At 39.9% G+C, this 24011-nt stretch overlaps 1 protein-coding gene and 1 long non-coding RNA gene across 2 annotated transcripts in view; one reads left to right on the forward strand and one right to left on the reverse strand.

Annotated features, from left to right (window-relative positions):
- Positions 1-24011, reverse strand: part of LOC123506322 (titin-like) — a 170244-nt gene that overhangs the window by 54349 nt on the left and 91884 nt on the right. The window contains 1 exon segment of the mRNA XM_045258289.1: positions 804-7226. Within this exon segment, the coding sequence (XP_045114224.1) occupies positions 804-7226 (6423 nt within the window).
- Positions 7419-8569, forward strand: LOC123506327. Its single transcript, XR_006675405.1, has 3 exons — positions 7419-7478; positions 7819-7911; positions 8527-8569. It is a non-coding gene; the product is annotated as an uncharacterized LOC123506327 (long non-coding RNA).

Genomic DNA, 24011 nt, shown 5'->3' on the forward strand with positions numbered 1-24011 from the left:
CTGGGTTTAGACTCAGGTAGACTTGTTGATGTGTGCATGACTAATGACCAGTGTGTGAACATAATACACATGGCGGCTACATACAGCAGTGGCAAGACAAGTAGTGACACACACCAAGTTTCTTTATGCCTATATAAAAGTTGTCTGCCTATTAGTTTTACTTACTCATGTTAATGATTCCTGATATCCACAATATTCTATTACACACGTTACTAACGTGATCCGAGTAAGGAGAGGCTACAAAGGTAGTACTAAACTCATATAATTTTATCACAAAATCTGTAGTATCATTACCCAACTGGAGATATTAATAAACTTAAAATGAACATAACATGGTTTTCAAATGATCACTGTGACAAAAGAGAGAATCAGCCACTGTAGTGATTAGATTGCACATTAGACATGCAGTGTCAAACTATGAAATTAAGTGCAAATAAAGTTTACACTGTACAAAGAGATTATAACAAAATTCATAGCAGAGTAATAATCTGTGAAACATATACTATTTGATAAGGTAGACAATTACTACTTAAGAAGCCTCATGCGCAATACTATACATGGAAAAGTAAAAAAGCTTTTTTATCAATGTGAAAAAAATGCACTGTCTGGCAGCAAATAAAATGTATTCATATGAAGACAAATAAGTATTGAGAGTATAAAGTCTGAAACATATAATCTGCTTGTTATCAATGACAAAGTGAAACACAAAAAAGCAGTGTGCAGATGTGCCAGCCACATGCAATGTTTGTCAAAATGTTTATAGCTGGACACTCTGTGTAATGCCTGCCACGCGTGGCACTTACGAGGAAGTGGTGTGGTGGTCTGTTGTTCCTCCTGTTGTGTCTCCGGCTGTTCTGGTTTTTGTTTTTGTACGGTGGTCTGTTGTGTCTGTTCTGTCTGCTCCTCATCAATCTCAGTCTTTTCAATGATTTCCTGCTCCTTCTGCTCTGTTGGTTTTGTTTTTTGCTTAACAGTTTTAACCACTTTCTTTTCAGGGGTCTCTTCTATCACAGTCTCAGTGATTTCAGTTATCTCCTCCTTCTCTGTAGGCTGAACCTTCTCTGTACGTTTTGTGATTGACTTTCGCTTTACCTCCTGCTTTTCAATCACAGTTGGTTTGTGAGCTACTGAGGTTTTCATTACCTCTGGCTCTTCTGACACATCAGCTTTCTCTGTTATGAACTTAGTGGTAACTTCCTCTGTGACTTCAGGCTGTTCTGAAATCACTTTCTCCTTCTGTACCACGAGAGGTTTAGTGACTTTACTCTCCTGCAAATGTTTTGGTTCCTGTATAAACTCTGCCATTTCTGTCTGCATCTTTGAGATCACTTCTTCAAGATCCTCTGGCTTTTCTTCAGGTAGTACTATTTCTTTTACAAGTGTTGGCTGAGGAACTAACTTTGCCTTCTCCATAATTTCTGATATTTCAGAAACCTCAGCCAGTTCTCCTTCAATAAGCTGCTTTACTTCAGTCACTTCTTGAATATCTTCTGGCTTTTGCTCTGAGATTATTTCTTTCTGGAAAATCTGTGTTGTTTTTGTTGTGATCCTCTTCAGCTCATCATGCTCCACAGAAGGTTCAATCTTCTTTGGAGACAAGACAGGTTGTTCTAGCACAGATGCTTCTTCTGTTGATTCCTCTAGAGGGATTGGTTTGGTTTTAGTAGTGGTCTTCTTCACCTTTACCTTCTTCTTTGGTTCCTCCTTAACCTCTTCAATTATGGTTGTCTCAGAGACATCCTGTTCTTCAAATGTCTCTATTTCTTCTGTTGGTTCATCAAGAGAGATTGGTTTGGTTTTAGTAGTGGTCTTCTTCACCTTCACCTTCTTCTTTGGCTCCTCCTTAAACTCTTCAATTATGGTTGTCTCAGATATATCCTGTTCTTGAATGGGTTGTATTTCCTCTGTTGGTTCCTCTAGAGTAATTGGTTTGGTTTTAGTAGTGGTTTTCTTTACAGTTACCTTTTTCTTTGGCTCTTCCTTAACCTCTTCAATTATGGTTGTCTCAGATATATCCTGTTCTTGAATGGCTTGTATTTCCTCTGTTGGTTCCTCTAGAGTAATTGGTTTGGTTTTAGTAGTGGTCTTCTTCACCTTCACCTTCATCTTTGGCTCCTCCTTAACCTCTTCAATTATTGTTGTCTCAGATATATCCTGTTCTTGAATGGGTTGTATTTCCTCTGTTGGTTCCTCTAGAGTAATTGGTTTGGTTTTAGTAGTGGTTTTCTTTACAGTTACCTTTTTCTTTGGCTCTTCCTTAACCTCTTCAATTATGGTTGTCTCAGATATATCCTGTTCTTGAATGGGTTGTATTTCCTCTGTTGGTTCCTCAAGAGTAATTGGTTTGGTTTTAGTAGTGGTTTTCTTTACAGTTACCTTCTTCTTTGGCTCTTCCTTAACCTCTTCAATTATGGTTGTCTCAGAGATATCCTGTTCTTGAATGGGTTGTATTTCCTCTGTTGGTTCATCAAGAGGGACTGTTTTTGTTTTTGTAGTGGTCTTCTTTACAGTTACTTTCTGTTTTGGTTCCTCCTTAACCTCTTCAATAATAGTTGTCTCAGATATATCCTGTTCTTGAATGGGTTGTATTTCCTCTGTTGGTTCCTCTAGAGTAATTGGTTTGGTTTTAGTAGTGGTCTTCTTCACCTTCACCTTCTTCTTTGGTTCCTCCTTAACCTCTTCAATTATGGTTGTCTCAGAGATATCCTGTTCTTGAATGGGTTGTATTTCTTCTGTTGGTTCATCAAGAGTAATTGGTTTGGTTTTAGTAGTGGTCTTCTTTACCTTCACCTTCTTCTTTGGCTCCTCCTTAACCTCTTCAATTATGGTTGTCTCAGATATATCCTGTTCTTGAATGGGTTGTATTTCCTCTGTTGGTTCCTCCAGAGTAATTGGTTTGGTTTTAGTAGTGGTCTTCTTTACCTTCACCTTCTTCTTTGGCTCCTCCTTAACCTCTTCAATTATGGTTGTCTCAGAGATATCCTGTTCTTGAATGGGTTGTATTTCTTCTGTTGGTTCATCAAGAGGGATTGGTTTGGTTTTAGTAGTGGTCTTCTTCACCTTCACCTTCTTCTTTGGTTCCTCCTTAACCTCTTCAATAATAGTTGTCTCAGAGATATCCTGTTCTTCAAGTGGCTGTGTGATCTGTGTCTCCTCAGTAATGACCTCTTCTGTTACCTTCTTTGTTTTAGGTTTCTTTGGCTTTGGCTTTTCTTCAGGTTTTACTTCTTCTATGACTTCTTCAACAGTCTCAGTAACAGTGACCTCTGTTTGTTCAATCTTAGGAGTCTCCTGCACTTCCTCTTCAACTGTTTCTTCTGTCACTACTATCTTTTCCTTAATTTCAGGCTTACGCTTTGGTTTTGGTTTTTCATCTTTTGGTTTTGTTATTTTCTCTGGTTCTTCAGGAGCAGTAGGAGCAGGTGTGGGTTTTTGTTCAGGAGTAGGTGTTGGTTTTGGTTTCTCTGGGGTAGGTGTTTCTGTTTCAAGTATTTCTTCTTCAATTTCTTCGGTCTGTGTATCTGTGATAACAGTTTTGTCAGTCTTAGGAGTTTCCTGAATTTCCTCTTCAGTGACCTCCTCAATGTGTACCGATTGAGTTTTCTCTGGTTTAGGTTTATGTTTAATTGTCTTTTCTTCTACCTGTGTAACTGTAATATCTGTTTGGTCAACTTCAGGTGTTTCTGAAACCACCTCCTCTGTGACCTCCTCAGTGTGTTCTGTGACAGTCTTCTTTGTTTTGGGTTTGCGTTTAAGTTTAGGTGTCTTTTTGTCTTCCTCTGTTTTGGTTGTTGGTTCTGGCTGTTCAGGAACAGGTGTTGGCTTTTCCTCAACAGGAGTGGGTGTGGGTTTCTCCTCAACTGTAAGAGGTGTGGGTTTTTGTTCATCTTTGACTGGTTTTGGTGTTGGTTTTTCTTCTGGTTTTGGTTTCTCTGGAACAGGTGTTTCTTGTATTTCTTCTGTAATTTCTTCTGTTTGTGTGACTGTAACTGTTTCTTCAACCTTGGGTGTTTCAGAAACCTCCTCCTCAGTGACTTCCTTAGTGTGTTCTGTGACAGTTTTCTTTGCTTTTGTTTTGCGTTTAAGTTTTGGTGTCTTTTTGTCTTCCTCAGTTTTTGGTGTTGGTTCTGGCTGTTCAGGAACAGGTGTTGGCTTTTCTTCAACAGGAGTGGGTGTGGGTTTCTCCTCGACTGTAAGAGGTGTGGGTTTTTGTTCATCTTTGACTGGTTTTGGTTTTGGTTTTAGTTTTTCTTCTGGTTTTGGTTTCTCAGGTGTAGGTGTTGCCTGTGTCTCATGTATTTCTTCTACAATTTCTTCCACCAGTGTAATTGTTTCCTCTGTTTCTTCAACCTTAGGGGTTTCAGAAACTTTCTCTTCTGTGGTTTCTTCTGTTTGTTCTGTGACAGTTTTCTTTGTTTTGGGTTTGAGTTTTGGTTTTGGTTTAGGTTTCTTTTTGTCTTCCTCTGTTATAGGTGTTGGCTCAGGTTGTGTTGGAACAGGTTGTTGTGGTTTCTCAGGAATAGGTGTTGGTTGTGTTTTAATTATTTCTTCAATTTCTGTAACCTGTGTAATTGTTTCATCAATCTTTGGAGTTTCTATAGCTTCCTCCTCAGTGTGTTCTGTGACAGGTTTCTTTGGTTTGGGTTTGCGTTTTGGTGTCTTTTTGTCTTCCTCTGTTTTGGGTGTTGGTTCTGGCTGTTCAGGAACAGGTGTTGGCTTTTCCTCAACAGGAGTGGGTGTGGGTTTCTCCTTGACTGTAAGAGGTGTGGGTTTTTGTTCATCTTTGACTGGTTTTGGTGTTGGTTTTTCTTCTGGTTCTGGTTTCTTAGGAGTAGGTGTTGGTTTTGTATCATGTGTTTCCTCTTTTATTTCTTCAATCTGTGTAACTGATTCATCTCTCTTAATAATCTCTGGGATTTCAGAAACTTCTGTTACATCTTCTTTGGATTCTATAACTATTTTCTTTGTTTTAGGTTTTGCTTTCTTTTTTATTTCATCTGTTTTTGGTGTTGGTTCCGGTCTTTCATCAAGAGTAATTGTAGGTTTTTGTTCATCTTTGATTGGTTTTAGCTTTTCCTTTGGTTTTGGTTTCTCTGGAACAGATGTTTCTTGTAATTCTGTAATTTCTTCTGTCTGTGTGACTGTAACTATTTCTTCAACCTTAGGGGTTTCAGAAATTTCTTCCTCAATAACCTCCTCAGTGTGTTCTGTGACAGTTTTCTTTGTTTTTGGTTTGCGTTTAAGTTTTGGTATCTTTTTGTCTTCCTCTGTTTTGGGTGTTGGTTCTGGCTGTTCAGGAACAGGTGTTGGCTTTTCTTCAACAGGAGTAGGTGTGGGTTTCTCCTCAACTGTAAGAGGTGTGGGTTTTTGTTCATCTTTAAGTGGTTTTGGTTTTTCTTCTGGCTTTGGTTTTATTGGAGTAGGTGTTGGTTTTTCACTTGGTTTTGGTTTCTCTGGAACAGGTATGTCATGTATTTTGTCTGTAATTTCTTCTATTTGTGTGACTGTAACTGTTTCTTCAACCTTAGGTATTTCTGAAACTTCTTCCTTAGTGACCTCCTCTGTGTGTTCTGTGACAGTTTTCTTTGTTTTAGGTTTGCGTTTAAGTTTTGGTGTCTTTTTGTCTTCCTCTGTTTTGGGTGTTGGTTCTGGCTGTTCAGGAACAGGTGTTGGCTTTTCCTCAACAGGAGTGGGTGTGGGTTTCTCCTCAACTGTAAGATGTGTGGGTTTTTGTTCATCTTTGACTGGTTTTGGTGTTGGTTTTTCTTCTGGTTTTGGTTTCTCTGGAACAGGTGTTTCTTGTATTTCTTCTGTAATTTCTTCTGTTTGTGTGACTGTAACTGTTTCTTCAACCTTGGGTGTTTCAGAAACCTCCTCCTCAGTGACTTCCTCTGTGTGTTCTGTGACAGTTTTCTTTGTTTTGGGTTTGGGTTTGGGTTTGGGTTTGAGTTTAGGTGTCTTTTTGTCTTCCTCTGTTTTGGGTGTTGGTTCTGGCTGTTCAGGAACAGGTGTTGGCTTTTCCTCAACAGGAGTAGGTGTGGGTTCATCTTTGACTGGTTTTGGTGTTGGTTTTTCTTCTGGTTTTGGTTTCTCTGGAACAGGTGTTTCTTGTATTTCTTCTGTAATTTCTTCAGTTTGTGTGACTGTAACTGTTTCTTCAACCTTAGGGGTTTCAGAAACCTCCTCCTCAGTGACTTCCTCAGTGTGTTCTGTGACAGTTTTCTTTGCTTTTGGTTTGCGTTTAAGTTTTGGTGTCTTTTTGTCTTCCTCAGTTTTTGGTGTTGGTTCTGGCTGTTCAGGAACAGGTGTTGCCTTTTCTTCAACAGGAGTAGGTGTGGGTTTCTCCTCGACTGTAAGAGGTGTGGGTTTTTGTTCATCTTTGACTGGTTTTGGTTTTTCTTCTGGTTTTGGTTTTACAGGTGTAGGTGTTGCCTGTGTCTCATGTATTTCTTCTACAATTTCTTCCACCAGTGTAATTGTTTCCTCTGTTTCTTCAACCTTAGGGGTTTCAGAAACTTTCTCCTCTGTGGTTTCTTCTGTTTGTTCTGTGACAGTTTTCTTTGTTTTGGGTTTGAGTTTTGGTTTTGGTTTAGGTTTCTTTTTGTCTTCCTCTGTTATAGGTGTTGGCTCAGGTTGTGTTGGAACAGGTTGTTGTGGTTTCTCAGGAATAGGTGTTGGTTGTGTTTTAATTATTTCTTCAATTTCTGTAACCTGTGTAATTGTTTCATCAATATTTGGAGTTTCTATAGCTTCCTCCTCAGTGTGTTCTGTGACAGGTTTCTTTGGTTTGGGTTTGCGTTTTGGTGTCTTTTTGTCTTCCTCTGTTTTGGGTGTTGGTTCTGGCTGTTCAGGAACAGGTGTTGGCTTTTCCTCAACAGGAGTGGGTGTGGGTTTCTCCTTGACTGTAAGAGGTGTGGGTTTTTGTTCATCTTTAAGTGGTTTTGTTTTTTCTTCTGGTTTTGGTTTCTCTGGAACAGGTGTTTCTTGTATTTCTTCTGTAATTTCTTCAATTTGTGTGACTGTAACTGTTTCTTCAACCTTAGGGGTTTCAGAAACCTCCTCCTCAGTGACTTCCTCAGTGTGTTCTGTGACTGTTTTCTTTGTTTTGGGTTTGCGTTTAAGTTTTGTTGTCTTTTTGTCTTCCTCTGTTTTGGGTGTTGGTTCTGGCTGTTCAGGAACAGGTGTTGGCTTTTCTTCAACAGGAGTAGGTGTGGGTTTCTCCTCGACTGTAAGAGGTGTGGGTTTTTGTTCATCTTTAAGTGGTTTTGGTTTTTCTTCTGGCTTTGGTTTTATTGGAGTAGGTGTTGGTTTTTCACTTGGTTTTGGTTTCTCTGGAACAGGTATGTCATGTATTTTGTCTGTAATTTCTTCTATTTGTGTGACTGTAACTGGTTCTTCAACCTTGGGTCTTTCTGAAACTTTTTCCTTAGTGACCTCCTCTGTGTGTTTTGTGACAGGTTTCTTTGTTTTGGGTTTGGGTTTGAGTTTAGGTGTCTTTTGTCTTCCTCTGTTTTGGGTGTTGGTTCTGGCTGTTCAGGAACAGGTGTTGGCTTTTCCTCAACAGGAGTGGGTGTGGGTTTCTCCTCAACTGTAAGAGGTGTGGGTTTTTGTTCATCTTTGACTGGTTTTGGTGTTGGTTTTTCTTCTGGTTTTGGTTTCTCTGGAACAGGTGTTTCTTGTATTTCTTCTGTAATTTCTTCTGTTTGTGTGACTGTAACTGTTTCTTCAATCTTGGGTGTTTCAGAAACCTCCTCCTCAGTGACTTCTCTGTGTGTTCTGTGACAGTTTTCTTTGTTTTGGGTTTGGGTTTGGGTTTAGGTTTGAGTTTAGGTGTCTTTTTGTCTTCCTCTGTTTTGGGTGTTGGTTCTGGCTGTTCAGGAACAGGTGTTAGCTTTTCCTCAACAGGAGTAGGTGTGGGTTCATCTTTGACTGGTTTTGGTTTTGGTTTTTCTTCTGGTTTTGGTTTCTCTGGAACATGTGTTTCTTGTATTTCTTCTGTAATTTCTTCTGTTTGTGTGACTGTAACTGTTTCTTCAACCTTAGGGGTTTCAGAAACCTCCTCCTCAGTGTGTTCTGTGACAGTTTTCTTTGTTTTGGGTTTGCGTTTAGGTTTTGGTGTCTTTTTATCTTCCTCTATTTTGGGTGTTGGTTCTGGCTGTTCAGGAACAGGTGTTGGCTTTTCCTCAACAGGAGTAGGTGTGGGTTTCTCCTCGATTGTAAGAGGTGTGGGTTTTTGTTCATCTTTGATTGGTTTTGGTGTTGGTTTTTCTTCTAGTTTTGGTTTCTCTGGAACAAGTGTTTTATGAATTTCTGTAATTTCTTCAGTTTGTGTGACTGTACTGTCCGTTTCTTCAACCTTAGGGGTTTCAGAAACCACCTCCTCTGTGACCTCCTCAGTGTGTTCTGTGACAGTTTTCTTTGTTTTAGGTTTGCGTTTAAGTTTTGGTGTCTTTATGTCTTCCTCTGTTTTGGGTGTTGGTTCTGGTTGTTCAGGAACAGGTGTTGGCTTTTCCTCAACAGGAGTAGGTGTGGGTTTCTCCTCAACTGTAAGAGGTGTGGGTTTTTGTTCATCTTTAAGGGGTTTTGGTGTTTTTTCTGGTTTTGGTTTTGTTGGAGTAAGTGTTGGTTTTTCACCTGGTTTTGTTTTTTCTGGAACAGGTGTTTCATGTATTTTGTCTGTAATTTCTTGTGTCTCTGTGACTGTAACTGTTTCTTCAACCTTAGGGGTTTCAGAAACCACCTCCTCTGTGACCTCCTCAGTGTGTTCTGTGACAGTTCTCTTTGTTTTGGGTTTGCGTTTGAGTTTAGGTGTCTTTTTGTCTTCCTCTGTTTTGGGTGTTGGTTCTGGTTGTTCAGGAACAGGTGTTGGCTTTTCTTCAACAGGAGTAGGTGTGGGTTCATCTTTGATTGGTTTTGGTGTTGATTTTTCATCTGGTTTTGGTTTCTCTGGAGCAGGTGTTTCTTGTATTTCTTCTGTAATTTCTTCTGTTTGTGTGACTGTAACTGTTTCTTCAACCTTAGGGATTTCAGAAACCTCCTCCTCAGTGTGTTCTGTGACAGTTTTCTTTGTTTTGGGTTTGCGTTTAAGTTTTGGTGTCTTTTTGTCTTCCTCTGTTTTGGGTGTTGGTTCTGGCTGTTCAGGAACAGGTGTTGGCTTTTCTTGAAATGGAGTAGGTGTGGGTTTCTCCTCGACTGTAAGAGGTGTGGGTTTTTGTTCATCTTTGACTGCTTTTGGTGTTGGTTTTTCATCTGGTTTTGTTTTTACAGGTGTAGGTGTTGCCTGTGTCTCATGTATTTGTTCTACAATTTCTTCAACCTGTGTAATTTTTTCCTCTGTTTCTTCAACCTTAGGGGTTTCAGAAACTTCTCCCTCAGTAACCTCCTTAGTGTGTTCTGTGACAGTTTTCTTTGTTTTGGGTTTGTGTTTAAGTTTTGGTGTCTTTTTGTCTTCCTCTGTTTTGGGTGTTGGTTCTGGCTGTTCAGGAACAGGTGTTGGCTTTTCCTCAACAGGAGTAGGTGTGGGTTTCTCCTCAACTGTAAGAGGTGTGGGTTTTTGTTCATCTTTGACTGGTTTTGGTGTTGGTTTTTCTTCTGGTTGTGGTTTCTCTGGAACAAGTGTTTTATGAATTTCTGTAATTTCTTCAGTTTGTGTGACTGTACTGTCCGTTTCTTCAACCTTAGGGGTTTCAGAAACCACCTCCTCTGTGACCTCCTCAGTGTGTTCTGTGACAGTTTTCTTTGTTTTGGGTTTGCGTTTAAGTTTTGGTGTCTTTTTGTCTTCCTCTGTTTTGGGTGTTGGTTCTGGCTGTTCAGGAACAGGTGTTGGCTTATCTTCAACAGGAGTTGGTGTGGGTTTCTCCTCAACTGTAAGAGGTGTGAGTTTTTGTTCATCTCTAAGTGGTTTCAGTTTCTCTTCTGGCTTTGGTATTGTTGGAGTAGGTGTTGGTTTTTCATCTGGCTCTGGTTTCTCTGGAATAGGTGTTTCATGTATTTTGTCAGTTATTTCTTCTGTCTGTGTGACTGTAACTGTTTCTTCAACCTTGGGTGTTTTAGAAACCTCCTCCTCAGTAACCTCCTCTGTGTGTTGTGTGATAGTTTCTTTGTTTTGGGTTTGTGTTTAAGTTTTGGTGTCTTTTTGTCTTCCTCAGTTTTGGGTGTTGGTTCTGGCTTTTCAGGAACAGGGGTTGGCTTTTCTTCAACAGGAGTAGGTGTGGGTTTCTCCTCGACTATAAAAGGTGTGGGTTTTTGCTCATGTTTGGCATGTTTTAGTTTTGATTTTTCTTCTGGTTTTGGTTTCTCAGGTGTAGGTGTTGCCTGTGTCTCGTGTACTTCTTCTACAATTTCTTCCACCTGTGTAATTGTTTCCTCTGTTTCTTCAACCTTAGGGGTTTCAGAAACTTCCTCATCTGTGGTTTCTTCTGTTTGTTCTGTGACAGTTTTCTTTGTTTTGGGTTTGAGTTTGCGTTTGGGTGTCTTTTTGTCTTCCTCAGTTTTGGGTGTTGGTTCTGGCTGTTCAGGAACAGGTGTTGGCTTTTCCTCAACAGGAGTAGGTGTGGGTGTCTCCTTGACTGTAAGAGGTGTGGGTTTTTGTTCATCTTTGACTGGTTTTTGTTTTTGTTTGTCTTTTGTTTTTGTTTTTAGGTGTAGGTGTTTCCTGTGTCTCATGTTTTTCTTCAATTTCATCAGTCTGTGTTACTGTATCATCTCTTTCTTCAACCATAGTGGTCTCAGAAACTTCTTTAACAGTGTGTTCTGTGACAGGTTTCTTTGTTTTTTGTTTGAGCTTTGGTGTCTTTTTGTCTACCTCTGTTTTGGGTGTTGGTTCTGGCTGTTCAGGAACAGGTATTGGCTTTTCTTCAATAGGAGTGGGTGTGGGTTTCTCCTTAACTGTAAGAGGTGTGGGTTTTTGTTCATGTTTGATTGGTTTTGGTGTTGGTTTTTCATCTGGTTTTGGTTTTACAGGTGTAGGTGTTGCCTGTGTCTCGTGTATTTCTTCTACAATTTCTTCAACCTGTGTAATTGTTTCCTCTGTTTCTTCAACCTTAGGGGTTTCAGAAACTTCTTCCTCAGTAACCTCCTCAGTGTGTTCTGTGACAGTTTTCTTTGTTTTGGGTTTGGGTTTGCTTTTGAGTTTAGGTGTCTTTTTGTCTTCCTCTACTTTGGGTGTTGGTTCTGGCTGTTCAGGAACAGGTGTTGGCTTTTCCTCAACAGGAGTAGGTGTGGGTTTCTCCTCAACTGTAAGAGGTGTGGGTTTTTGTTTATCTTTGTGTGGTTTTTGTGTTAGTTTTTTATCTGGTTTTGGTTTCTCTGGGACAAGTGTTTTATGTGTTTCTGTAACTTCTTCAGTGTGTGTGAACTTAATGTCTGTTTTTTCAATCTTAGGGGTTTCAGAAACTTCTTCTTCTGTGTGTTCCGTGATAGTTTTCTTTGTTTCGGGTTTGTGTTTGATTTTTGGTGTCTTTTTGTCTTCCTCTGGTTTGGGTGTTGGTTCTGGCTGTTCAGGAGTAAGTGTGTGTGTTTTCTGAAGAGGAATATGTGTGGGTTTCTCCTCAACTGTGACAGGTTGAAGTTTCTGCTTTTCTTCAAGAGGTATAAGTGTGTCAACTGTGAAATCTGTGGGTGTCTCTTCATCTTCATGTGGCTTATGTTTTTCTATTTGTTTTAGTTTCTTAGGTGCTAAATGTGTTTCATGTACCTCTGTAATTTCTACAGTCTCTGTAATTGTGCTGTCAATTTCTTCAACCTTGGGTGTTTCCTCAGTGACCTCCTTAGAGTGTTCTGTGACAGGTTTCTTTGTTTTGGGTTTGGGTTTGAGTTTAGGTGTCTTTTTGTCTTCCTCTGTTTTGGGTGTTGGTTCTGTCTGTTCAGGAACAGGTGTTGGCTTTTGCTCAACAGGAGCAGGTGTGGGTTTCTCCTCGACTGTAAGAGGTGTGGGTTTTTGTTCATCTCTAAGTGGTTTTGGTGTTGTTTTTTTAGGGGTTGGTATAAATGTTGTATCAGGCATTTCTGTAATTTCTTCAATCTGTGTGACTGTTCTGTCTGATTCTTCAACCTTAAGGGTTTCAGAAACCTCCTCAGTGACTTCCTCAGTGTGTTTGGTAACAGGTTTCTTTGTTTTTGGTTTGTGTTTGAATTTTGGTGTCTTTTTGTCTTCCTCTGTTTTAGGTGTTGGTTCTGGCTGTTCAGGAACAGGTGTTGGCTTTTCTTCAACAGGAGTAGGTGTGGGTGTCTCCTTGACTCTAAGTGGTGTGGGTTTTTGCTCATCTTTGTGTGGTTTTGGTTTCTCTACAGGAATTTCTGGAACAGGTGTTGATTGTGTTTTAGGTATTTCTTCTGTAACATCTCCAAGCTGTGTATCTGTAACTCTTGTTTCTTCAACTTTAGGAGTTTCAGAAACAATCTTCTTAGTGACCTCCTCAGTGTGTTCTGTGACTGATTTCTTTTTGGGTTTTGTCTTTGGTTTTGTTTTAGGTGTCTTTTTGTCTTGTATTTCTGGTGTTGATTCAGAATGTTCTGGTGCAGATGTGAGTGTTGTATCAGTTGGAGTAGGTCTGTCATCATCTGAAAGAGGTGTTGGTATTTCTTCATCTGTAAGTGTTATAGGTGTTAGCTTTGACTGATCTGTGGGATGTGAGTGAATGATTTCTTTTGTGTCCTCAGCCTGTGTATGTGTTGTTCCTTGATCAACCTCAGATGTCAGTGGAATTTCAGTTACATCCTCTATCTGTTTACTATCTGTCTTGTTTGTTTTGGGTTTTATTTTGTATTTATGTGTAGGTGTCTTTTTATCTTTGTCTATTTTTGATGATGTAGATGGTTCTGTGACAGTAGGAGTTGGTGTTTCCTCAACTGGTATTGGTTGTAATTCTGAAACATGATGTGGTTTTTGTTCCTCTACGCATGTGTGTGTTTCAAGAACCTCCTCTGTGATCAGTGTGACTATTACATCATTCTGTTCATCTTTAGGTGTCTCATGAAGTTTCTCAATGATTTCTTCTGTGGATTCAGTTTTCTCAGGTATGTGTTCATGTGTTGGCTTGGGTGTCTTCTTGTGTTTCTGTGGCTTGGGTGTTGGTTCTAGCTTTGGAGCTAATGGTGTTACTTTCACTGGTTGGAGTGTCTCTTGTGTGTCATCTTGGGTTAGTGGTAATGTTGGCTTTTGCTTATGTTTGGGTGGTGTTGGCTGTGTTTCATCTGGAACTTGTGTTGGTGCAGGTTTTTCATCCAGAGAAGGTGTTATGAATTTGTGAGAGGTTGGTGTTGGTTGTGCTTCATGAGTCTCCTCATTAACTTTTTCAAACTCAATAGGTGTTTTGTGTATTTGGTCAACCTTAGGAGTTTCAGAACTCTCGTGTTCAGTGACCTCTTTTGTTTGTTGTGTAATCGTTTGATCTGTTTTGGGTTTGCGTTTAGGTTTAAGTGTTTTACCTTTGTCTGGTGTAAGTGTTGGTTCTGGTTCTACAAAGGGTGTTGGCATTTTCTCATCAGAAGAAGGTGTGTGTTTCTCCTCAACTATACTAGATTTAGGTATTTCTTTTCCATCTGTTAGTGGTCTTTCCTCTCCTACTTTTCCACTCTGTGTATGTGTAGCATCTGTGTGTTCTACATCTGGAATCTCCTTAGTGTCTTCTGTACGATCAATGACACTTGGCTTTGTTTTACGTTTAGGTTTGCGTGTTGGTTTATCTTCCTTAACCTGTGGTGTTGGTTCTGGTTCTGTAGTTGTATCATCTGAAAGTACTGGTTTTTCCTCAACTGCAAGAGGTGTTGGTTGTTTTCCATGCAGTTTTGGTGTTGGTTCTGGTTTGTCTTTGGATGGTGTTGGAGGTGAGTGTGGGTGTTCTGGTGCTGGTGTTGGTGTGATCTTTTCTTGAGGAACATGTTTTAGTTTTGGTGTTTCATGAGTTGGTGTTGGCTGTGTTTCAGGAGTTTGCTCTTCAGTGTCTTTAACTGGTGTAGGTGTGGTGGGTGAGAGTTCAGGGACCTCCTCTTTTGTTTCTGGTTGTGTTTCGTATGTAATAGTTTTCTTTGCTTTGGGTTTAGACTTGTGTTTAGGTGTTTTGTCCTTTCTCTCTATCTCTGGTGTTAATTCTAATTCTAAGTCTTCAGGTGTAGAGAGTGATTTATCATCATCTGATACAGTTAGTTGTGTTTCTTCATCCCTATCTGGTTTTGGTGTTGGTGTTTCTACAAGTTTAAATTCTGGTTTGTCAGGTGTAACTATTTCTTCAGTAATATCTTCCTGTGAGTCTATATCTATCTGGTCAGCCTCAGAACTTTATCATCCCTTTCACTGACCTCTTTTGTGTGCTGTGTAATAGTTTTCTCTGTTCTGGGTTTGAATTTTGGCTTGACTGTCTTTTTGTCTTTGTCTATTTTGGTTGTGGGCTCATAGTATTCAACTACTGGCTGTTCTTCATGAGTAGGTGTGGGTTCCTCCTCAGATGGAAGGGGTGTGGGTTTGTGTTTCTCTTGGATTAGTTTTGGTGCATGCTGTTCATCATGTGTAGGTTTCTTAGATGTTGATATTACTTGTTTTGTTTCAAGCTGTGTAAAAGTTTCTTCTACGTGTTCTGTTTCAGGAGATGTACAAACCTCCTCTTCCTCCTCACTGATTTCATCTGTGTGTTTGGGGATAGTTTTCTTTGTTTTCGGTTTCTGTTTGGGAGTCTTTTTGTCTTTTTCTAACTTAGGTGTTGGGATTGGCTGCTTTGTGTCAGGTGGTAGTGTTTCTTTGACAGGTGTTTTGTCATCTGGCTTTTGTTCATCTATGACTAGTTTTGATGTTGGTTGTTCTTTTGTTCTTAGAGTTTCTGGGGGAGGTGTTGGTTGTGTTTCAGGAATGTCTTTATGTATCTCTTCAGGCTGTGTAACTGTAACATCTGTCAGCTCATCTATATCCTCAGCCTTGGGAGTCTTAGATGCTATTTCCTCTGGTATATCTTTTGTGTGTTTTGTGAGTGTTTTCTTTGTTTTGGGTTTACTTTTAGGTTTGTGAGTAGGTGTGGCAGTTTTAGTGTCCTCCTTTGTTTCTACTGGTGTGTCTTCTGGAGTTGATGTTGGTGTTGGTGTGATTCCATGTGTAGTTGGTTTCTCATCGGCTGAAAAAGGTGTTGATTTTTTATATTTGGTTGGTGATGTTAGTTGTTGTTGCTCCTCACTGGCTGGTGTTGATGTTGGTGTTGTTATTTGTGGTTCTGAAGCTGGTGTTTGTTTGTATTTTGTTGGTGTTGTTATTTGTGGTTCTGAAGCTGGTGTTGTTACTGGTCTTTGCCCACCTGTCATTGTTTCTGGTGTTGGTGTTTTTGGTTGTGGCTCCTCACTAGCTGGTGTTGGTGTTGGTATTTGCTCATCTGTGACTACTTTTGGTGTTGGTTTCTGTTCATCTGTGAGTGACTCTGGTGTTGGTGTTGGCTTTTGTTCATCTGTGAGTGACTCTGGTGTTGATTTTTGTTTTTGTTCATCTGTGACTAATTCTGGTGTTGCTGTTGGTGTTGGTTCATCTGTGAGTGTTTTTGGTGTTGGCTTTTGTTCATCTGTTAGTGACTCTGGTGTTGATGTTGGCCTATGTTTAATTGGTGTTGATAGTTTTCGTTCATATGAGACTGACTCTGCTGTTGGTGTTGACTTTTGTTCATCTATGACTGCTTCTGGTGTTGGTGCTGGTTTATGTTTGGTTGGTGTTGTTGGTTTTGCTTTAGATTTGGTTGCTGTTGGTGTTGTTGTTTTTTGTTCATCTGAGACTGACTCTGGTGTTGATTTTTGTTCATCTGTGTCTAACTTTGGTGTTGGCTTTTGTTCATCTGTGACTGACTCTGGTGTTGGTGTTGGCTTTTGTTCATCTGTGACTGACTCTGGTGTTGGTGTTGGCTTTTGTTCATCTGTGACTGACTCTGATGTTGGTGTTGGCTTTTGTTCATCTGTGACTGACTCTGGTGTTGGTGTTGGCTTTTGTTCATCTGTGACTGACTCTGGTGTTGGTGTTGGCTTTTGTTCATCTGTGACTGACTCTGGTGTTGGTGTTGGCTTTTGTTCATCTGTGACTGACTCTGGTGTTGGTGTTGGCTTTTGTTCATCTGTGACTGACTCTGGTGTTGGTGTTGGCTTTTGTTCATCTGTGACTGACTCTGGAGTTGGTGTTGGCTTTTGTTCATCTGTGACTGATTCTGGTGTTGGTGCTGGTTTATAAGAGGTTGGTGTTGTTGGTTGTGACTCTTCGGGAGATGGTGGTGTTGTTGTTTTTTGTTCATCTGTGATTAATTCTGGCACATTTTGTTTCTCCTTAGTGAGTGTTGGCTCTGACTCTTCTACTGGTGTTAGTGATGGTGTTGGATGATCTGTAGGTTTTTGTTTGGGTTTATCAAGGGTCTTTGTTGGCTGTGTGTCAGTTACTTTGTGTGTATCTTCCTCAACTTGCGCAACTTTTGTCACTTCAGTTACAGGAATCTCTGTGTGTTTTGGGATTCGTTTCTTATTTTTAGGTTTGCCTTCAGGTTTAGATATAGGTTTCTTTCTACCTACTTCAGGTGTTGGCTCTGACTGTTGTATAAGAGCTGTTGGTATTGGTTTTTCCTCAAGAGAAGGAGTCACTTGCATTTCATGAACCTTACCTACATCTTTAGTGTTTTCAGCTACTAATGGCTCAGAAGCCTTGTCTTGTGTTTCCTGTTCTACATCTGTGATCAATTTCTCTGCCATTGGTTTATCTTTTGTTATGGATTTGTCTGTCTTTTTGTCTTTGCCTGTCTTTGGAACAAGTGCTGGCTTTTTATCTGTTGGTGAAAGAGGTGTTGTAATTTGTTTATCTCTAACTGGCTTAATCTCATCTTGGCCTGGTATTGTGGGTTTTTGTTTGTCACAGATAGGTGTTGGTTGTGTTTCATGTACCTGTTCCTCAGTCTTTCTAATTTGTGGGAGTGTAATCTCTGTATGATCATCTTCAGGGGTCCTATAAAACTCCTCAGTGACCTTTGGATGTTTTTGTATAGGTGTTGGTTGTGTTTCATATATCTGTTCTTCAGTCTTTGTAATCTGTGTGAGTGTAACCTCGGTGTGATCATCCTCGAGGGTCTTATAAACCTCCTCAGTGGTTTTTGGATGTTCCTGGACATATTCCTTCATTTTGGGTTGGGTTTTAGGCCTAAATCTTTTATGCTTGTCTGTCTTTGATAATGTTTCATGTGTTTCAGGTATATCAGGTGTAGATTCCTCATCAGCAGGTGTGGTATGTGGTTCAGGTGTATGTTTTTTATCAATGGGTGTTGGTTGAGCTTTGAGTGTTTCAGGTGTGGGTTCTTCATCAATGAGTGTGAGATGTGTTGCAGGTTTTTCATCAATGGGTGTTGTGTGTGTTTCCTGTGTCTCAAGTGTAGGCTTTTCATCAGTGAGTATTGGGTGTGTTTCATGTCTTTCCTCCTTAATGTCTTCAACAATAGGAGCTTCTGTGGGTGTAGTGGGAATTTCCTCTGTTTGTGGCTTAGCTTTGTGAGTGGGTTTCTGTGTCATTTTGTCTTTCTTTGGCTTTGGTGTTGGCAGTGTTTCTTTGGGTGTTTCTTCAAATGCAGTAGGTTTTTTCTCAACTGAAAGAGGTGTAGATTGTTGTTCATCTTTGATTGGTTTTAGTGTTGGTTTTGTTTTGTGTTCTGTTAATGTTGGTGTTGGGTGTGTCTCATCTAGTGCTGGTGTTAGCATTAATTCTTCAATATGTGTAAGTGTAGAGTCAGTGTGTTCAATTGGAGGAGTTTCAGAAGGCAACTCCTCTGTGGTATCTTGCATGTGTTCTGCGATAGTTTTCTTTATCTTAGGGACACGTCTAACTATCTTTTTGTGTTCTGTCTCTACTGATGTGGGCTCTTTGGGAACTGTTTCTCTGTCAATCTGTGTTTGTTTAAATTGTTTTTGCTTTGGTGTAGGTTTTAGTTTGTATTTGGTCAGTACTGGTGCTGGTTGTGGTTGTTCTACATGTTGTGTTAATGTGGGTCTCTTGATAAATGTTGGTTTTAGTTTTTTAATAGCTAATGTTAACTGTGTTTCTGGTCCTTCAAATCTACCCCGCAAATATTTAATACGTGTTTGCTCATCCTCAGGAACCACAAAAACTTCTTTTGTGACTTTTGTGTGTTCAATGACAGCTTTCTCTATTCTTGGTTTGTCTTTATGTGTACTTGTCTCTATGTCATCCCCTATCTTAAATATTTGCTCTGGCTCTGATTCTACTGGACTTTGTACCTGTTTGTCTTTGGGTTGTGGTATAAGTGTTTCTGTGTCTTCATGTGTATGTACTTCTGATCCAAATGTTTTTGGAGCTGGTGTGGGTGTGTCTGACTCTAGCTCTGTCTCTATTGGGATATGTACCTGTTTCTCTTCAGACTGAGGCTTACATTTATCTGTGTCTTCATGTGTGTATGTTTCTGACCTGAATGTTTTTGGTGATGGTGAAAGTGTTTCTGGAAGTGAATCAGGTGTTGGTTGAGGTTTGTCTTTAGCTGGTTTAGGTGCTGATTTCAGTGTATCTTCAGGTGATGTATGTGTTATCTGTGACTTATCTTGACGTGATAGTGTTGGTTTAGCATCCTCTGTTTTTGGTTTGTCTTTAGTTGGTTTACGCATTGGTTTCAGTGTCTCTTCAGGTTGTGTTTGTGTTACTTGTGACTCATCTTTATGAGTTAGTGTTGCTTCAGTGTCTTCTGTTTTAGGTTTAGTTTTGGGTTTCACTTTGGAAATCTTTTTGTATTCTTGTATGTGTGGTGTATGTTGTGGCTCTGTGGTGTGTGGTGTTACTATGTCTTCCTGAACTGAAAGAGGGGATAGCTCTCTATCTTTGTCTGATGCAGTATCTGTCTCTTCAAATCTACTGATATCAATATGTTTGGTAACTGGTTTCTGTGGTCTTGGTTTGGTTTCAGGTTTGGGTATAGGAAAGTCTTTGTCTTCATCTGCCTTTGGTCTTGTCTCTGGTTGTGAGGGCATTACTGTCAGTGTTTCTCTTAGTGTGTGTGTTGCCTGTTTTTTAGCTTCCATCTGTGTGACTGTTATCTTTGCATGTTCTACCTTTGGGATTTCATATGCCTCACATTCAATGATCCTCTCTCTATCAAAAGTGAAATGTTTGATGGTTATAAATCTAGGTTTAGATGTCTTAGTTTCTTCCTCTGTTTTTTGTGTTGATTCCGAATTCTTTTGAAGATTTTGGTTTATATTCAACTGGTGTCTGTGTTTCCTTGGCAAAAAGAGATGTTACTTTTTCATCTTCAGTTAATTTAGGTACTGGTGTTGAGTCTTTTTGAGCTGTAGTTTTGTCTTTATCAGGTATCATTTTTTCTTCAAGTTTCTGTGTTTCATGTTTGGGTTTATCATGCATCACAAATTCCTGGATACAAGTAACATCTCCTTCTTCATCATGAGGAGTCTGAGAATCCTCCTTCTCCTCTGTGTGCTTTGTGGCAGGTTTAGGTTTGAGTGTCTTTTTGTCTGTCTCTATTTTTGGTAATGGTTTCTCCACTATCTGACTAACTTTAGGTTTCTCCTCAAGTGATAAAAGAATTGATGCTTCCTCAGGAGTTGCCTCTGGTGTGTGAAGAGAATGTGTGCATGTTTCTTCTACTTGATGTTTAGTTTCTTTTACTAGTGTAATTGTAACACCTGTTTCCTTAGTTTTAGGAGACTCATAAAACTCATGCTCAAAAACTTTTCCAGCATATTTAGGGGCAAATTTCTTTGATTTTAATACCTGAGAATCCTCTTCCTCTGTGGCAAATTTAGATTTGGGTTTCAGTGACTTTTTGTCTTTCTCTGTTTTTGAAACTGGCTTCTCTTCTATCTGGCCACCTTTGGGTATCTCTTTAAGTGATGGGCATGTTGGTGTTTCTCTAGGTGTAATATCTGATGTGTAAAGAGGATGTGTGCGTGTTTTACCTAGCTGTTGTTTAGTATCTTCTGTAATAGTAACTGTGGCATCTGTTTCCTCAACCTTAGGAGACTCATAAACCTCATGCTGAAGAATTTCCTCAGGATATTCAGGGATTGATTTCTTAGATTTTAATGTCTTTTTATCTTCTTTTATTTCAATCAATGAGTGTTTGGGATGCAATGTTGGTTTCTCCTTAACAAGTTCTGGTCTTAATTCATCCTCTGATTTTGAAGTTTTGAATCCTGGTTCATCAGGAATATCTATTGCATCTTTTTTATCTGTAACTGCATGTTCAGATATTTTAACATGAAAAGTATGAGAATCCTTCTCCTCAGCTCCATGTTCTGTGGCAGGTGTCTTTGTTTTATGCCTGGGTTTGAGCATCAGTCTGTCTTCCTCTATCTTTTGTGTTGGTTTCTCCTGAATTTCACTTGTCTTTGATTTACCTATAAGTGGAGATAGTGTGGCAGTCTCTTCAGGAGCTGTCACTGATTCATGTGTGAGTGACATTTGTGTTTCAGATATCTGTGGTTGAATGTTTTCTCCTTGCATAACTACATTGTCTATTTGTTCAACCTCACTAAACTCAATTGTATGTTCAGTAGCATCCTTCCTTGTGGTAGGTTTAAGTGTAATTTCATCTTCTGTTTTTTGTGCATGTTTTGGTTCTTTGGGTGTCATCTTGCCTTCAAATGGAGAGGGCTTTTTCCCCACTGAGTGAGATGCTGGTCGCCTGAACCTGATTAATTTTGGTGTTGTTTGTGAGTCTGTTAAAACTGGTGTTGGCTTCTCCTTGCTATGTAAAAGTTTATCCTGTGTTTTTTGTACTTCAAATGTGAGTGTATCTACAGTATGGGTAATGGCTGTTTCAAATGTTTCTTTAGTTTCTCCAACTTTAGTAACTTTAACTGTTTCTTCAACAAAAGAAGTCTGGAAATCCTCAACAGTAAGCTCTTCTGTATGTTCTGTGAAAAGTGCATGTGTTTTGATTTTATGAGTCTTTTGGTCTTCACTGGTTTTTGGTTTTGGTTTCTCAAGCTGTGTTTGTTTATCTCCACTAGGAGTCATTTGTTCCTTAGTTGAAAGAGGTGGTTGTTGTTGTCTGTCTTTTATCAGTTTTGATGATGGTTCTGAGTCTTTTGGTTTTACAGTTTGCTTATCTTTGTCATATTTGTCTGAAGTATATTTATCTTGGGTTTCATGTTTGGGTTCATCACAAATAGGAGTCGTTAAAGGTGTAAATGTCTCTATCCCTTGTGTTTCTTTTCCTGTGCCATCTAAGGGTTCTGTGTGAGATATTTGATCCTCCTCCTCCTCCTCCTCCTCCTCTTCTTTCTCCTCTGTGTGTTCTACAATAAGTGTTTCTGTTCTGGGTTTTGATTTAGGTTTAGGTCTGAGTGTCTTCTGGTTTTCCCCTGTTTCAAGCGTTGGCTTTTCCTCCACCTTACTAGTTTTGGGTTTCTCTTCAACTAGTGTAAGTGCATCTGCTTCTCTAGGTGTTGCCTTTGACTTGTAAAGAGGAAGTGTGTATGTTTTATCTACTTGTGGTTTTTCCTCCACCTGACTAGTTTTGGGTTTCTTGTCAACTAATGGAAGTGTCTCCGTTTCTCTAGATATCAGCTTTGGCTTGTGAAGAGAAATCGTGTGTGTTTTATCTACATGTGGTTTAATCTCTTTAATCTGTGTAACTTCTACATCTGACTCATCAAGTTTAGGAGACTCGTAAAGCTCATACTCAGTGACTTCATCTGTATATTCAGGGATGAATTTCTCTGTCTTAGACCCAGACTTTCTTTTTCTTCTTTTTCTATCTTTCTCTGTTTCAGGAGATGATTTTCCTGTAATTGGTGTTGTTTCAGGTGTCTCCTTAACTGGTGTTTGTTTTTTCCTAACTGACATTGGTGCTATTTCTTCTTGAACTGGTGTCTCCTGAACTGGTGTTGTTGGTGTTTCCTCAACTGATCTATGAATTACTTTCTCCATAACTGGTGTAATTATTCGCAATTCCTCAGTTGGTGTTTGTATAGGTGTCTCTCTAACTGGTGATGTGGGCTGAACTGGCTCTAATATTGGTGTCTTCTGAACTGGTGTTGTTACAGTTGTTTCCTGAACTGGGGCTGGCTTTTCCTTAACTGGTGTTGTTGCTTGTGTCTCCTGAACTGGTGTTGATACCAGTGTCTCATCATATGTTGTTTGCTTTCTATCTTGGGTTACTGCTGATGTTTTTTCGACTGGTGTTGGTGTTGCTGGTGTTACTTGACCTAGCCTAGATGTTGGTTTCTCCTTAACTGGTGTTGTTGTTGGTGTTTCATCAATTATTGGCATTTGTTCTTCCATAACTGTTGTTGTTGGTGTTGGTGTTTCCTGAATTAGTGTTGTTGTTTTTGGTGTCTCCTGAACTGGTGTTGTTGGTGCTGGTGTTTCCTGAATTAGTGTTGTTGTTTTTGGTGTCTCCTGAACTGGTGTTGTTGGTGTTGGTGTCTCCTGAACTGGTGTTACTGGAGCAGGTGTTTCCTGACCTAGTGTTGTTGGTGCTGGCATTTCCTGAATTGGTGGTATTGTTCTTGGTGTCTCCTGAACTGGTGTTTCCTGATCTGGTGTTGTTGGTGTTGGTATTTCCTGAATTGGTGTTGTTGTTGTTGGTGTCTCCTGAACTGGTGTTGGTGTTGTTGGTGTCTCCTGAACTGGTGTTGGTGTTGTTGGTGTCTCCTGAACTGGTGTTGTTGATGTTGGTGTCTCCTGAACTGGTGTTGTTGATGTTGGTGTCTCCTGAACTGGTGTTGGTGTTGTTGGTGTCTCCTGAACTGGTGTTATTGATGTTGGTGTCTCCTGAACTGGTGTTGGTGTTGTTGGTGTCTCCTGAACTGGTGTTGTTGGTGTTGGTGTCTCCTGAACTAGTGTTGTTGTTGTTGGTGTTTCCTGAACTGGTGTTGTTGGTGTTGGTGTCTCCTGAATTGGTGATGGTGTTGTTGGTGTCTCCTGAATTGGTGTTGTTGGTGTCTCCTGAACTGGTATTATTGGTACTGGTGTTTCCTGAATTGGTATTGTTTGTGTTGGTGTCTCTTGAACTGGTGTTGTTGGTGCTGGTGTTTCCTGAATTGGTATTGTTGTTGTTGGTGTTTCCTGAATTGTTGGTGTTGGTGTCTCCTGAAATGGTGTTGTTGGTGTTGGTGTTTCCTGATCTGGTGTTATTGGTGTTGATGTCTCCTGAACTGGTGTTTTTGGTGCTGATGTTTCCTGATCTGGTTTTATTGGTGTTGATGTCTTCTGAACTGGTGTTATTGGTGCTGGTATTTCCTGATCTGGTGTTATTGGTGTTGATGCCTCCTGAACTGGTGTTTCCTGATCTGGTGTTATTGGTGCTGGTGTTTCCTGATCTGGTGTTGTTGGTGTTGGTGTCTCCTGAACTGGTGTTGGTGCTGGTGTCTCCTGAACTGGTGTTTGTGCTGGTGTCTCCTGAACTGGTGTTTGTGCTGGTGTCTCCTGAATTGGAGTTGTTGGTGCTGGTGTCTCCTGAATTGGTGTTATTGGTGCTGGTGTTTCCTGATCTGGTGTTGTTAGTGTTGGTGTCTCCTGAATTAGTGTTGTTGGTGTTAGTGTTTCCTGATCTGGTGTTGTTGGTATATCATGTATTGGTATTTCCTCAAATGGTGTTTGTTTTATCTTAACTGGTGTTTTTGCTACTGTTTCATCTACTGGTGTTTCCCAAAGTAGTTTACGGGTTAACTTTTTCCTTAGTGGTATTGTCTCTGGTGTCTCCTGAACTGGTGTTGGCGTTCCCCTAACTGGTGTTGTGACTTGTGTTTCTTCAACTGCTATTGCTTTTCTCTTTGGTTTTGTTTCTAGTGTCTCCTGATCTGGTGTTGATACTGGTGTCTTGTCAAACAGTATTCGTTTTTTAGCTAGGGTTACTTTTGGTGTTTCCTCAATTGGTGTTGGTGTTGCTGGTGTTTCTTGAATTGGTGTAGGTGTTGGTTTCACAATAACTAGTGTAGTTGTTGATGCATCCTCAACTGGAATTGGCTTTCTCATAACTGGTGTCTCCTCAAATGGTGCTTGCTTAATCCTAACTGGTGTTATTCCTATTGCTTCCTCTACTGGT

This window comes from Portunus trituberculatus, chromosome 19, assembly GCF_017591435.1.
Source record: "Portunus trituberculatus isolate SZX2019 chromosome 19, ASM1759143v1, whole genome shotgun sequence".
In the NCBI taxonomy this organism is placed as follows: domain Eukaryota; kingdom Metazoa; phylum Arthropoda; class Malacostraca; order Decapoda; family Portunidae; genus Portunus; species Portunus trituberculatus.